Source organism: Aspergillus thermomutatus (assembly GCF_002237265.1).
Source record: "Aspergillus thermomutatus strain HMR AF 39 chromosome Unknown NODE_12, whole genome shotgun sequence".
Lineage (NCBI taxonomy): Eukaryota > Fungi > Ascomycota > Eurotiomycetes > Eurotiales > Aspergillaceae > Aspergillus > Aspergillus thermomutatus.
This window is the reverse complement of record NW_020798060.1, coordinates 135,679-150,368: the sequence shown is the minus strand read 5'-3', so window position 1 is coordinate 150,368 and position 14,690 is coordinate 135,679. Positions and strand designations below refer to the sequence as shown.

Here is a 14,690-nt window from a genome sequence, read left to right as displayed (position 1 = left end):
AAGTCTCTGACCGATTGAATTTACAGGACTGAAAAAGGTTGATATACCAGCATTAACAATGGCTTCAGAATTGGAAATCTCTTCCACTTTTATACCGGCCTTATACAAGCCGGCTGCATTACTACCAATCGCAAGACATCGCCAAAACTTGCTTTATCTCGTCGAAACATACCCTGTCACGATTGTCGTTGGACAAACTGGCAGTGGGAAAACAACACAGCTGCCACAGTATTTAGATCAAGCGGGATGGTGTGCAGATGGGAAGGCCATAGCTGTCACTCAGGTATTCTTCGGTCCCCTCCATCTACGCCAGTATATGATTGCTAAGTTGGCAACAGCCGCGTCGGGTGGCTGCCACCACTGTGGCAGCTCGAGTGGCTGAGGAAATGCGCTGCAAATTAGGCGAAGAAGTGGGATATTCGATTCGTTTCGAAGACGTGACATCTGCTTCAACTAGAATCAAGTTCTTAACAGATGGAATGTTGCTCAGAGAGGTTCTCGTAGATCCTCTTCTTTCTCGGTATTCAGTAATTATGGTCGATGAGGCACATGAGCGATCACTGAGTACCGATGTTCTTCTTGGAATACTCAAAAAAATCATGAAGAGACGCCCCGAGCTCCGGATCGTGGTTAGTAGTGCGACTTTGCAGGCTGAAGATTTTTTGAAATTTTTCGCCGGGGATGAATTCCAGGGTGACGGAGAAGCCGGTGAAATGGGAGGAAGCATCGGAAGAATTATTAGTCTTGAGGGACGAATGTATCCTGTCGACATTCTGTACCTCGAAAGTCCAGCAGAAGATTATGTGGAACGCGCCGTCAAAACTGTATTTGACATACATTTGCAAGAAGGAGACGGTGATATTTTGGTTTTCCTGACTGGCCGAGAGGAGATCGAGACCACAATCCAATTGCTCACGGAACGCGCTGCTACCCTGCATCCAAAGGCACCAGCTCTTCTACCGCTTCCTCTTTATTCTGGCCTCACAACGGATCAGCAGATGTACGTCTTCGAGCCAGCCCCCGAAAACACACGCAAGGTCATTGTGTCGACCAACATCGCAGAAGCTTCAGTCACTATCAACGGTATTGTATACGTCGTCGATTGCGGATTTTCCAAGCTCAGAGCCTATAATCCAAGCACAGGCATAGAGACATTGACGGCTGTCCCGATTTCAAAAGCAGCCGCTGTTCAGCGAGCAGGTCGCGCTGGTAGAACGAAGCCAGGCAAGTGCTTCCGTCTGTATACTCAGCAGGCCTACGAAAGATTACCAGACGCTACCGTTCCTGAAATCCAACGCTCGAACCTGGCCCCTGTGATCATGCAGCTCAAGGCCCTGGGTATTGACAATATAGTACGATTCGATTTCTTGACACCGCCTCCTGCGGACTTGGTGATACGTGCCTTTGAGCTTCTATACTCGCTCGGAGCAGTGGATGACTATGCGAAACTTACCAATCCATTGGGGATGCGAATGGCCGAACTCGCCTTAGATCCCATGATGGCAAAAGTCCTCCTCAGTGCGCGATCTTTCGACTGTTTGAGTGAGATTCTTTCTATCGCTGCTATGATCAGTCTCCAAGGTTCTGTGTGGGTGCAGCATGAAGGCGATAAGAAGTCGGCGGAGATCAGTCGCAGAAAGTTTGCCGTTGAAGAAGGGGATCACTTGACCTACCTCAATGTGTACCAGGCGTTCGTCACGAAAGGAAAGAAAGATCCGAAATGGTGTCGGGATAATCTCCTAAATTATCGGTCGATGCAACGAGCTGTTAGCATAAGAGCTCAATTAAAACGCTACCTTGAGCGCTTTGGGATTCAAGCGGATGAGACTCTCCCTGGTCGCCATGGAACGGCCGATCTAGCCAGACCGGCCGAGCAAATTCAAAGATGCCTGACAACGGGCTACTTCGCACATGCTGCAAAAATGCAGCCAGATGGGACTTTCAAGACGGTCAGCGGAGGGCTTACTCTACATGCGCATCCAACCTCGCTAATGTTTGTACGTGCTTGCCATTGCCAGTCTCTGTGATCATGCTTCTCCTATTTACTGACTTATTGATCTTTAGAACCGCAAAGCAGACTGGGTCATCTTCCATGAGATTTTGCAAACCGGTGAGAAAACATACATTCGTGACATCACCAAGATCGAGAAGAGCTACCTGCTCGAGTATGCTCCGGATTTTTACAAAGTCCACTGAATCTTTCCCTGTGGAGCATTGAGTCTAGGAGCTGATAATCCGAGAGGCGCAAGCTAGCAGACAGTGTGCAGAAATTCGTTGCCATATAGTCTCAATCGGTAATCGGCTTTAACATAGGCTTCGTGATAGACTGTGTATAATGAGGTTCATATTGTTGACACAGTGATATTGCGACTCGTGCAGTGTGGCAAGAGAAAATGTTGAATATCTCATGACGATACCCAGTAGATGAATATTTTTTATAGATAGCATGCTTGGAGTGAGAACATGGTAGGTAATCTCAGTGATTTTCATTCCGTCGGATCTCTACATGTCCAGAATTGAGACAACTATTACGCCCCGGATATCACAAAAGGTCCGCCGTTCTTTCAAGGCCAACGCAATACTCTTAAGGTAAATCTTGAACTCAACAATCGATAGTCGTCTCGAATAGAAACCAACAACGAAAACCTTCTGATACCCTTCTCTCCTTGACATCAAAATGCCAGGACATCACCACCACCATCATAACCATGGCGGACATTGCCATGGAGAGGATGGACACGATCATTCGAACGATATCACCCCTGCCATTCAGTCCCTTCTTTACTCACAAATCGCCTTCGATGCTATTACCACATTGAACGGTATGACTAGCTTTTCATATTTGGTCGTTTGCAGACGTGGTTGTTGATGCAAAGCGCAGAAGCAACACCTAAATCAGGAACTGCTATTGTGCAGAAGACATGGGCTGACAGATTAAACGATGAGCCGGAACTCGAAAGCGATGCGGATGAGCAGCTCTTAATGCATATCCCGTATGTCTCGACGTCTATTCCTTTAAGTTGAAGCTCTGCTGGCCTCTCTCTGATCCTTCTCATGTTTTTGCTTTACCCCGCTGATTGCCCCTCATCTTACCAATGCTTGATTGTCACAAAACGCACCAGTGCCACAGAAGCCAGCCCTGCCGGAAAAAGCTGTCGGGGATGGAGTAATACTGATATCTATGGTACTGCAGGTTCACTGGACAAGTCAAAGTGCACTCCTTGCTCATCTACACTGCACCCACACCATCTGCACCCAAAACCTTGAAGCTCTTCAAGAACCGGAATGATCTAGATTTCGCAACCGCCTCAGATTTGACACCGACGCAAACAATCGAGACCCCACAGCCAGTTGCTGGGTCTGACGTTTTTGAGCTGCCCCTCAATCGTGCTCATTGGAATGCGACTACCTCGATCACCTTGTTCTTCGAAGACAACTGGAGCGGGGGAGAAGAGGATGTGACCAAAGTTGGATATATCGGTTTCAAAGGCCAGTACATGGCTCTGAACCGTGAACCGGTCAGTTTCCTCTATGAAGCTGCTGCAAATCCTAGCGATCATGTAGCCATTCCGGGTGTCAGCGGTGTAGGAAAGAGAATAATGCCCGGTCAATGAATCCTTCAGCTCCATGACCGCAAAAGATGGCGGACCGGACTACAGATAGCTAATATAGAACTGTTTCCATGTGTCACCTTGCTTTTTTGGCATGACTCGACTCGATTATGTACATGACTTCAAATGAAACTAATGAGATGAAACTCGAGTCTGCTGTATAGTACAGCAATTCGATCGAGAATACTACCGATGCAAGTTTTAAGCTCTCATGGCTGGGATACTATCTCCAGAGAAGAGGAGAGCAATGAAAGATGGACAAAACCACCAGCGCCCGAAAATGCTTGAGTCTCTGCTGTATATATGATGAGATTGGCAGAAGTGTACGACATGCGTACATCAGGAAGCTGGAACTGCAGTACGCGTCTTCATCCTGGCGGCCGCAATCTCTAGTTCCTCTTTGTCGCCTTCTTCTTCGCCCTCAGCCATAACTGGAGGCGCGGTAGGGACCTTTGGCAAGGTGATAGCCTCTGTCTCTTGCCGTAATCTCTCCAACTCGTCCTCGACTTCGTCTTCATCCTGGTTCGACAACTGGCCCGCAAGCATCTGGCTAATTTCCTGTAATGGCATGCGGTTAGCACAACGATTGCCCATTCACGGCGTTCAGGTCCACGTCTCTTTACCTCTTGGTAGGCCCTGGCTTCTTCAGTTTCGCCCATCAGCTTCTCTACAGCTTCGATGCCTCCCATTTCCTTGTTGATAGCTTGGAGCACCCGTGTTCCCTGTTGCAAGCCAAAAAGAACATCTTTCTGGACCAAGGAAAATTCCACCTGACTCGTCAGCTGCTCCAGCTGCTCCAGCTGCGCATCTGTTTTACTTAGGAGTGTCTCCTGATATTTCTTACGACGGAGAGCCAGTAGGGCACGTCGGCGGTCATCTCGCGCAAGACATTCCTTTGCAATGGCAGTCTCGCGGTCTGTGAGGACAGTGATTCGTTTCTGATACTGACGAAGCTTATCGCGCTGATTCTTCAGATCGAGAATGGCCCTAAATTCCGACAGTTTTCTTCGTTAGTAGTCATTCTGCAGGCGGTCCAGAGCATGGCAAGGAGCCAGTGGGACAGCATCGCTGCTGGCGTCACATGCGGTCCGTGGTAGGGTGCTCAGATTGCACAATAACAGATGGGGAGTAGCTAAAAGATGAGAAAAGGGCAACCTTACCGATCCTGAGCAGAGACCTTATGAGAGCTGCTTGTGTTTCCCATTGTCACAGCATATTGGCAGTGTCAACCTGGAGCGTAGATAAGTCGGCGATAATTACCTTACGGATATCTTACCCCAGAAAGTCAAACACACTGGAAAATGACGTACACTCTTCAAAACTCTCAGTGCGGCGTAAGGAAAAATACCATGCGCGTATGGAATTTTCCCTGGGGGAGTGATAACCAATCAGACAAGCGGACTCTGGTCCCTCGTGGTATTTTAAATCTTGGAGAAAGCCGACTACGGTAAATCTATTTCCCCGATGGCCCAAAAAAATATAGAGAATCGGAGGATTTCCTATTAGATTGATATCGCTATTAGTGTCACCATTGGACGGGACTGTTCTTGCGCAGACAGCCCCTGCGTCTGAAGAAGATGCGTCAGTCCCGTGGGGGTAGGTCGACTCTGAGGCAAGGCTTGGATCGCGAAGTGAGGAGAGACCGAAAATAATGCTCGCCGCGTTTGCGGACATCTATAATGAACTGACTTTCTGTCCTAGGTTTACCAGATTGTGCGCAGAATCGTTGATGATCAGGGAGAGGGCGACAGGATCCGTCTCTCGGTGTCCGCAATCTATGATACCATCAAGCGATCAAATTCCAGTCTGAACAGGAAGCCGAAGAGGATATTAGAGGATAGTATCGAAAGGGTCGTGGAAGTGGTTAAAAGCGACGTGCTCGGCGAAGATGAAGGAGATTCTGTGAATGGCGACTTCGAGGGCCTGGAGGAGCAAGCACAACCTGTTCCGGTACGCGACACATGAACATCTCTCCATGCTTGCATTTCTGACGATCACAGGAATCCAACAGCCTCAATAGGAGCATTGTAGGCGCATGGAATACCAACTCGAAACCGCAAAAGTCAGCCGAACCAAGTGGTACCGAAAGCGCACCTACGCCTGCACTAACCTCGACCAAGCGACGACAACATGGAGGCGAATGTCATTCGTCTAAACGACGAAAGGCCGATGTCGCGGTTGATCGCTCGCCTCCGACACATGTGAGCCTTGCGGACCTGGGTGGATTGGACGACGTGATTCAGAGCTTGGGAGATCTCCTCATCCTACCGATGACCCGTCCACAAGTTTTCGTGTCGTCAAATGTTCAGCCACCCCGCGGTGTGCTATTGCATGGTCCGCCAGGTTGCGGTAAAACAATGATAGCCAATGCGTTCGCGGCAGAACTAGGCGTTCCATTCATCCCAATATCTGCCCCATCCATTGTGTCGGGAATGTCGGGAGAGTCCGAAAAGGCCCTACGAGAGCATTTTGAAGAAGCCAGAAGGATTGCGCCTTGCCTCATTTTCATCGACGAAATCGACGCCATCACCCCGAAGCGAGAAAGTGCACAAAGAGAGATGGAGAAACGGATTGTTGCTCAGCTCTTAACATGCATGGACGATTTAGCACTGGACAAAACTGACGGCAAGCCCGTAATTGTTTTAGCAGCTACCAATCGACCGGACAGTTTGGACGCAGCCCTGCGTCGCGGGGGTAGATTTGATAAGGAAATCAACATGACTGTCCCCTCAGAACCAGTCAGAGAGCAGATCCTGAGGGCGCTCACTCGAAAAATGCGCCTCGCTGACGACCTAGACTTCAAGACTCTGGCCAAACGGACACCGGGCTTCGTCGGCGCTGATCTCAACGACTTGGTCTCCACCGCAGGCTCTGCGGCTATCAAACGATACTTGGAACTACTCAAATCGAATAGTGGGGAAGAGATGGACATAGAAGATCCAGATGATCTGAGCCCTAAAGTCAAAGAGCTGCGACGGCTTATCAATCACGCGAAGGAGACCCCCATGGATGACGAGACACAGACGGTCTTTGTCTCCAATGCAGACTTTTTTACCGCTCTTCCCAAAATCCAGCCGTCCTCCAAGCGTGAGGGCTTCGCCACTATACCAGACACTACATGGGCAGACATTGGTGCTTTGGGAGGGATTCGCGAAGAACTCAATACTGCGATCGTGGATGCAATCAAGTCTCCCGAGCTCTATGCGAACGTGGGTATTACAGCGCCCACGGGCGTCCTGCTTTGGGGTCCCCCCGGTTGTGGTAAGACGTTGCTGGCCAAGGCTGTGGCCAACGAGTCGCGCGCCAACTTCATCAGTGTGAAGGGACCTGAATTGCTCAACAAGTTCGTGGGTGAGTCAGAGCGTGCAGTACGGCAGGTCTTTGTTCGTGCCCGCTCGTCAGTCCCCTGCATTATTTTCTTCGACGAACTTGATGCGCTGGTCCCCCGCAGAGATGATGCTCTGTCCGAAGCTTCCGCACGTGTCGTCAATACCCTGCTCACCGAGCTTGACGGCCTCGGCAGCAGTCGTCAAGGTATCTACGTGATTGCCGCCACAAACAGACCGGATATCATCGATCCCGCAATGCTTCGTCCAGGTCGTCTTGAAACGCTTCTCTACGTCAGCCTGCCTAATCCCTTGGAACGTGTGGAGATTTTGCAGACCCTCGTTCGCAATCTTCCTATCGAGTTCAACGAAGATATGAGGAGGCTCGCCGAAGAATGCGAAGGATTCAGCGGTGCGGATCTGGGAAGTTTGCTGCGCCGTGCCGGTTACTCTGCGATCAAAAGACGTGACAAGATCAAGTTCGAGGATTTCGTTGCGGCTAAGGCTTTCATTCGGCCCAGTGTTACCGATCTCAAAAAGTATGAGAAGCTCAGGAGGGAATGGAGCGGGGGCGTTTTGTAGATATTCGACTAGAGTCGCGTACAAAGTCAACGAAAGTATTGGGATAATGGTCACGTACTGAAAGCTCTCCATGTGCAGATGCTGTAAATCTCCTCGCTTGCTTGGAAATTTGCGATTGATGAGTCTACCAATGGCTCATTTTCCTCGTAATATTCCAAAAAATCCGAAATCGGGCTGGGGAAGTAGGTTGCTTGGATCATCCGACGAGGACCTAATTTCGAGGAAAACATTTTTTATAAGGACAAAAACTTTTATAAAGCGGATATATCTATTGAAAAAGATGATGCACACCAAGACGCCTCTCATGTAGACATGACATGATAAACTAACAGTTGGAAAACCCAATAATATACGCTTCGAAGTCGACATGTAATTACATCCACAGGCGGCAAGTTCCATCCGCGCCTGCACTGACACACCATGGTTCTCTGGGATGCCAGTCGATGTCCAACACACCGAGCTCGCCAGTGATTTTGTGTCCCTTGAGAACCTTGAGCGGTACAATGGTGGCATTGCTGAGCATATCTCCTGTAACACTACCGTGGAAAATTTGGAGCGAACCGTCGTCACTGGCATCTGCAAACAGGGGGTAGCGGCCACCTGGGTGGAACTTGACGGCACGGATGGCCTTGCGGTGGTAGCGCAGCGTCTTGTAAGGACGCTGGGACAGTTCAAGATCATGCCAAAGGAGACGGCGATCATATGAACCGACAATAAGATTGTCTCCACCGGAAGCGGTGGAAGAAGTCGGGTGGATGTCGAAGGAAGAAATCCAGCGGGCACCAGGTTGTAGAATCTTGACGAGAAGTTGACGTGAAAGGTCGTATGCGCGAATGCTTCGCTGGTTTGCGACAAAGAGGATCGGTTTCGAGGGGTGGAAGTGAGCAGCCTGAGGAGGACCACCGCCCTTGATACGCCGGCGGAAGGGGTACTGAGTCAGATGCTTGGACAGAGTGTGGATGGCAATGGCCACGGAAGCTGGTGTTGATGAGCCGGGGCAAACCGTGACAAAGTAGTCACCACGGCGATGCCACGAAATGGACTTGACAACGTAGCGAAGAGGGATGACAGCGCAGACTCCCAAATCAGCAAGGGTCGACGAAGGACGTATCCACTTGGGAGGGTTGTTCTTCTTGTTTGCTTCCGCACCAGTGGGAGGAGGGACAGATGCAGCATAACCCCAGCCCGCATCCAGAATGTCCATGCTAGCCTTTTCAATTTCTGGGTCGACAATTGGAGGAACAGCAAGGAAAATGTCGTCGCCAGCCGCCGCAGCGAGGATAAGAGCATCCTTGCCCGGTCTCCAACGAACCACATTAACGGGGTCTTCCTCGCTCAATTTCACATTCCACAATTGACGGCCCGTAAGAAGTTCCCAAACACGAACAGTTCCGTCATCGCCACCAGTAGCAAGCCACAGGCCGGAAGGATCAACAGCCAGCGTACGCACACGACCCTTATGCCCTCTGAACACGGTAGCACAAGCAGTGGGGAACGGTTTCAACTCTTCGGGGCTCGGAAGCTTGGGCAAAAGGCTTTCAGGGTCGATGTTCAACTTGCTCCTACGAACTCTAGGGGCCAGGTAAAGATCCAGGCACCGCTCGAACTTCTCCTTGACAAAGTTTTCATAGCCAGGAACTCTGCGCAAAGAACCGAAATCGTTAGGGAGAAACTCCTGGTCTCGGTCTTCAGGGTCAGCTTCCTCCCAAGCCTTTCGTTCCTTCTTATCAGGCAGATACTCTGGAGGCGGATGGTAACTTTCCTCATAGCCTGGAGGCGGAAGTTTAGGCGCAGGGATATGCATAGGATGATCCGGTCGCTCCGCTTCATCGGCCCACAGATCATACTTGATGACAGTGTCATCCTCCTGATCCCCTTCCGTGGGGGGCTTGAACGGGAGAATCCGGCCTTCTCTGATTGCCTTCACAATCTTCATAACCCGCTTAGCTTCGTGTTTCGAGGGCACAAACCGCCGTTTGGGTTCCGGCGCAGCACTCAATGGCATGATTTCCTGCTGACTGGTAAACCATTCAACTGTGGGTTCGTATGGGTTGTAACCATCTTCGGGAATTTCGTTCATTTGCACTTTGCGCAGCAGCTCCAGCTCATCCTGGCTCAGCTCCAGAGGCTTGCCAGTGGAAGGATCAGTAAGCCCTGTCCAACCCTTAGGTATCTCAATGCTATCAAGGAGCGCATCTAAAGCTTCGCCTTTCGCGGGCCGCAGAATCTTCTTCCCGTTGATGTCGTAACCGATATGAGGATACTGATCGTAGAATGAAAGAGGAATGTTGCCGATGGTGTTTGAATTTTCGTCGACATCAGAATATTCAGAATTATCGTCCGGATTGATCTCGTCGTAGATGAAGCGGTCATTCCCATTGGCATCCTTTTCAATTCGATAATTCAACGGTTCTCCCTCGCTCGAGCTCTCACCATCATCCACCGTTGTGCCAAGTTCACCAGGCGTGGTGTTTGACTTTTTCTTGGCTAAATCCTCTCCATCCGAGGGAATCTCGTCACTGTCAAGTTCGTCTTCCTCTTCCTCGTCTTCTTCATCACTGAAGTCATCGATCAACTCCACCTCCGAATCGCTCTCATCCTCGTCACTGGACAGGTCGTTGGCGTTATCCGAAAGCGCTCCGTCAAGGTTGTCTGTGTTCAATTCATCTCCAGAAAACACGCCTGCCTCCTCCTCCACATCACGGGTAACTGCCTTGCGCTTCTTGGAAGCTTTGGAACCATCCATATTTGCGAAGAGCCGTTGCGTTCTTCCAACTAGAAAGCTTTGAACGATGAGCTGCAATTTTCACGCAGCTTTTTTTTTTTCTCTCTGTTTTTGCTTTTCCCCGAAAATGAGAGTGCTGACCGCCCACGTGATACACCGCCTCGATAGCCCTCATCTTATCGCCTTTCGCTGTTCTTTCATGAATAGATCAATCTCCCGCCGTCATCATTATTTTGTTATTCATTGCCGTACGTCTTCAGCACTATGGTTATGACTGACGAACAATTTTGAACTCCTCCAATACTGTTTTGTAAAATCCCCATCCACGTCATTCAGCATGCAGGACGATAGTTTCGAATGGAATCAACCTCTCCCTCCTTGCAGTAGTAGTCATGACACCACCTCGGTACCGCCTTTGAAAAGACATGCGGCTTGTGACGAGTGCAGTAGGTACTCCTCGATGGAGGATCGTTCTCAAGTCAACTCCGAGGCCTGACAAGCGTCAATAGGGAAACGAAAGTTGAAATGCTCCGGCGAAGCTACGGGCTGTAGTCGTTGCCTTAAACAGTCCCTTGCTTGCCACTATTCATTACAGAAGCAGATGGGACGGCCACCGAAAAAGCGCCCCCGTGAGGACAACGATGTATCCCTATACGGGACGTCAGACAATGGGATGTGGGCTGATATAGATGATGCTCGGATTCTGACTGAAGCCGGGGCCGAAGCTACAGCAGCATCAGATGCCCTGCGAATTTGTCCTCCAGTGTACACCGCACCCCTGCGAATGCCACAGGCCTTTCCTAATCTATTATCTACTGACGATAGCCACAATCACCTATGGCAATTGGAGCACGGTAGATCGCTCAACCCTGTCCCTGCGACTACCGGTCCTTGGCCTGATTTCTCCAGCGTAACGGCCGCAACTTCGTGTCCGTTCACATTACCGTCGAGCTTGACGCAGATCGATTCTCCTCCTATATCATCCCCCGGCTCAGAAGGCAGTAACAGTTCTCAGTGTACTTGCTTATCATATTTGTATCTATGTCTCAGTCATCTTTCTTCCCTTGCTCCCTTCCCAATATCTCAACACACGTTGTGTTCGTTATTTATCGCTGCCAAAACAGCGCGGGCTGTCATTCGCTGTGAAGTCTGTCCCACAAATTTTGCTTTGGGAATGCAGAATGTCATGTTTACTGGAACTCTCTTGAACGTCGTTGCGGATGCCTGGCTGCGAGTGTCGAAAGCTGATGCTGAAGAACTCGGCAAGTTAGCAGCCCCGGCAGCTTATGTGGCCTCAGTGACGCAGAACTCCCCAAGTCCCGCAGAGACTTGGAAGGACTGGCTTCGACAAACTGTCAGAAGCGCTATTACAGGTGGCCCGGTAGATCCTGCTGGTCGGGTGAAATGCTCGGATTCGCCCACATTACTTTCTCTCATTGAGGAAATGGAAGCACGCCAGCACAGATGGCATCGATCTCGAACATTCGAGTCCCCAAACAAACCCAGATCTTACTCACCGATCCACTCAGAGGACCGTCGTGAAGAAGATCTGCTTTGTTTTCGTGTAATCCGAAGCGCCCGAGACGTTATAGACAAGTTCGAATTCGCACCGCACGAGTACCCGGAGGGTGCGGTTCCATTATGAGCGGTCTATTTGTTTATCTATGTTATTGCTTAGGTGTCATGTTCTTTGTGGATTAGGCAATAATTTATGCTTGGGAGTCAAGGCTTGCGGGGGATTTGTACTGGGCGCGATGTCATACTGTGCCATATACCACTTCTATTTGCTGCCTTATGGACCAGGTCGATCAATACTATCTTACTCATGCCTGACTCGCGCTTCCGGTATTTACAATGGAGCAATACATGATTCTGATGGAGCCTTTTAGTCGGGTAAGAACCTGCGTAGAGCGGCGGAGATCTTTGTATACAGAGGCGACAATGGACGATGGATCTTCATCACGGATCTTAATTTTCTCGTTTCTAGATACAATTTCATTGACTCCGAGAGGTTGTTACAGGTTGCAGGGTCATTAATTAGGAGAGCGTGGTCAAGACGCCAAGGATCATTCGGGAGCGTGCAAATGGCCAAGGATCGAAGACTATTCATCCTCATCGTCATCATCATCAACGATGTAGCGATTCTTCTTCCTCACCGGTGGCGTTCCGGATGCTCCTGCTTCCGAAACATGTCGCTCTGGTGATGGCCGCTTTTCTTTGGTGGATCTCTGGGCAGGGACATCATCTTCCTCTTCGCCTTCTGCATCCATCTCGTCATCCTCGAGGATTTCCTCATCGTCATCGTCTTCAACAATCTCAGGCTCTTCGTCACTGCCGACAAGGAAGCCATCGTCTTCGTCGTACTCATCTTCCCTCGTCCGTCCGCGACGATCGTAATCTTCTTCGTCATCGGTATAAATTTCACCACGGCGATTGGGTTTGCGAGGCTTGCGTGCACGGGGTCGCGTTGTGAGTAGGCCGTCGTCATCTTCTAGACCACCTACGGTCAGGCCAGCACCACCTGAGCGGTGGGAGAAGCCGACACGACGACCACGATCGAGCTCACGATCTGCGAGCTGCTGACGGCGACGCGCAGCCTTGAGTTTCTCGCGCTCCGCCATTTCGGCCTGTCGCTTGGCCAGTTCAGGGTCTTCCTTAACCTCAATGACTGGCGCCGATCCATCCGCTGTCTTTTTGCTGCCTCGCGCAGCCGCAGCCAGAGACTCTTGCAGACGCTGCACTGCATCGTCAGTCTCCACGGTCGTAGGAAGAACAGTAAGACCATGAGTCAGATGTGAGGTCAGTCGGAAAACCGACGAGGTCTCTGCAGCTGCTCCCAAGTAGACATGTGAATCCAGTTTTGTATCGTATTCGCCTGCCTTGTTTGTGGGTGCCAGTGGCTTGGTGGATATTCTGTACTGCTCCTTGGGTGCCGACGCAAGCTGGAGCGTTAAAGATCCATCTTCCCACCGGATAATTCTAGCGTTTGACTGCAGAAGAGATTCGTCGTTCGGGTCATGACGCCAGCACAGAGAAGTCGCCGCAGTAGCGAATGGAGGCGCAACGTACGTTTCCGGGTTGAATTCCTCTATCTCTATCGACAAGAAATTTGGCACTGGCATTGTATAGACCTGCGTGTCTAGAGTCAGCCAACAGGGTAGCACGTTCTCCTTCGGCCCTACTCCCACATACCTCGCCATTTGAAGTCACTGGCTCAGGCGCCCGGCCTAAACTCAAGTCCATGATATTCACAGTTTCCTGGTAGTCCCCTTCCACGCCATCCTCATCCATGCGATCTCCGGCTCTGTCGTAGCGATCAATGTCATCTGCCGAATCTAGCTCCTCGTCGTCAAGTGTTCTTTGAGGTCGACTGACAAGAGGTCAGCATGTCTTAATACTGGAAGCAGTATAGAAGCCTCTCATACTTTTCTTCATTGCCAAATCCCCCTTCCGACCCGTCGGATCCAAACAGATCAGCATCGTCGTCACCATTCATGTTTCCCGCATCGGATCCGAAGGGACTCGGATCCCGCGCAGCGAGAGTGTTGCTGTGTTCGCTACCGACAGGGCTCTCGACTCGATCAGCAGCCGCACTTCTTCCTGGACGGCGCACCACATCTTCATCGGAAGAAGACATGATGCGTGTTTTTGAATGTGCTATGGCCCTGCTGGAGTATAAGAGATCAACAGCTATGAGCGACGCGCCAATGACGAAATCAGCCGTGCAAGGTCAGATCAAGTGTTCCGGAAGATTGAATCGCAAAATATGAACAGTCCGCTCACGCAATCGAGGTGAACTGTCAAAGTAGCACCTGTTGCGGAGCTTTCGTCGGAGGAACAGCCATCGAGATTGGGCTATTCAGTCCTTTGATTGTCTCCAGGAAATTTCCGATAATCCGTTCCGGACCCAACAGGGCTTAGCGGCGGGAACAGCTCCACAGGGCCAGACCGATAGAGGAGATCAACAACTGGAGAATCTTAGAAGTGGCAGTTGTTACTATTCTCTTCCTTCTTTGTACTGTTCCTGGTGTTCTCAATTATTGCTTGGAAGTCTGGTCTAGCTGGCTATCTGTGACTCTGTGATCAACAATGGCGACCTTTTTTCAAAGTGTGTAAGTGTGCTGCGTGACTCTCTTTTGCGATGGATTTGTTCCTGTACACCCCCTTCACACCGTCCCCTGAATTCCCGATGTGGCAGCAGAATGATCAGACTCGGCGCTGCAGATGCACAAAGGAAACTCTCCTGCACCTGAGCCTGCATGAATTCTTTACTCGTGCTTTTTTCTTTGCGCTCCTTGCACTACCTCTTTTGAGGACGTCTCACTCAACCTCTTTCTGCCCGCTCATACAGTCTCTGAGTTGTGAATTGACTTGCTGACTCGAATATTCCTCTAGTCGCCAAGGATTTGGCCGAGGTGGTAATAACAAGAATAACAATAACAACGC

At 50.3% G+C, this 14,690-nt stretch overlaps 6 protein-coding genes across 6 annotated transcripts; 3 read left to right on the top strand and 3 right to left on the bottom strand.

Moving 5' to 3' along the window:
- Nucleotides 1-599: 599 nt before the first annotated feature.
- Nucleotides 600-2,196, top strand: CDV56_109116 (putative ATP dependent RNA helicase; the record flags this gene model as incomplete). The annotated part of the gene is made up of 2 exons (XM_026762735.1): nt 600-1,997; nt 2,065-2,196. 2 exons carry the CDS (start codon nt 600-602, stop codon nt 2,194-2,196), a joined length of 1,530 nt encoding a protein of 509 aa, XP_026618150.1.
- Nucleotides 2,197-2,677: 481 nt separating this feature from the next.
- Nucleotides 2,678-3,614, top strand: CDV56_109102 (PITH domain-containing protein; the record flags this gene model as incomplete). The annotated part of the gene is made up of 3 exons (XM_026762721.1): nt 2,678-2,822; nt 2,882-2,993; nt 3,194-3,614. The coding sequence occupies 3 exons, from the start codon at nt 2,678-2,680 to the stop codon at nt 3,612-3,614; spliced, it is 678 nt and encodes a 225-aa protein (XP_026618149.1).
- Nucleotides 3,615-3,950: 336 nt separating this feature from the next.
- CDV56_109085 (ESCRT-III subunit protein VPS20) lies at nt 3,951-4,815 on the bottom strand (the record flags this gene model as incomplete). Its single annotated transcript, XM_026762704.1, has 3 exons — nt 3,951-4,169; nt 4,235-4,598; nt 4,772-4,815. 3 exons carry the CDS (start codon nt 4,813-4,815, stop codon nt 3,951-3,953), a joined length of 627 nt encoding a protein of 208 aa, XP_026618148.1.
- Nucleotides 4,816-5,881: 1,066 nt separating this feature from the next.
- CDV56_109053 (putative AAA family ATPase/60S ribosome export protein Rix7) lies at nt 5,882-7,519 on the top strand (the record flags this gene model as incomplete). The annotated part of the gene is made up of 1 exon (XM_026762672.1): nt 5,882-7,519. One exon carries the CDS (start codon nt 5,882-5,884, stop codon nt 7,517-7,519), a length of 1,638 nt encoding a protein of 545 aa, XP_026618147.1.
- A 373-nt stretch (nt 7,520-7,892) lies between these two features.
- Nucleotides 7,893-10,265, bottom strand: erb1 (ribosome biogenesis protein ERB1; the record flags this gene model as incomplete). Its single annotated transcript, XM_026762635.1, has 1 exon — nt 7,893-10,265. One exon carries the CDS (start codon nt 10,263-10,265, stop codon nt 7,893-7,895), a length of 2,373 nt encoding a protein of 790 aa, XP_026618146.1.
- A 2,081-nt stretch (nt 10,266-12,346) lies between these two features.
- Nucleotides 12,347-13,881, bottom strand: CDV56_108963 (Paf1-complex subunit LEO1; the record flags this gene model as incomplete). Its single annotated transcript, XM_026762582.1, has 3 exons — nt 12,347-13,375; nt 13,437-13,614; nt 13,670-13,881. 3 exons carry the CDS (start codon nt 13,879-13,881, stop codon nt 12,347-12,349), a joined length of 1,419 nt encoding a protein of 472 aa, XP_026618145.1.
- Nucleotides 13,882-14,690: the final 809 nt, after the last annotated feature.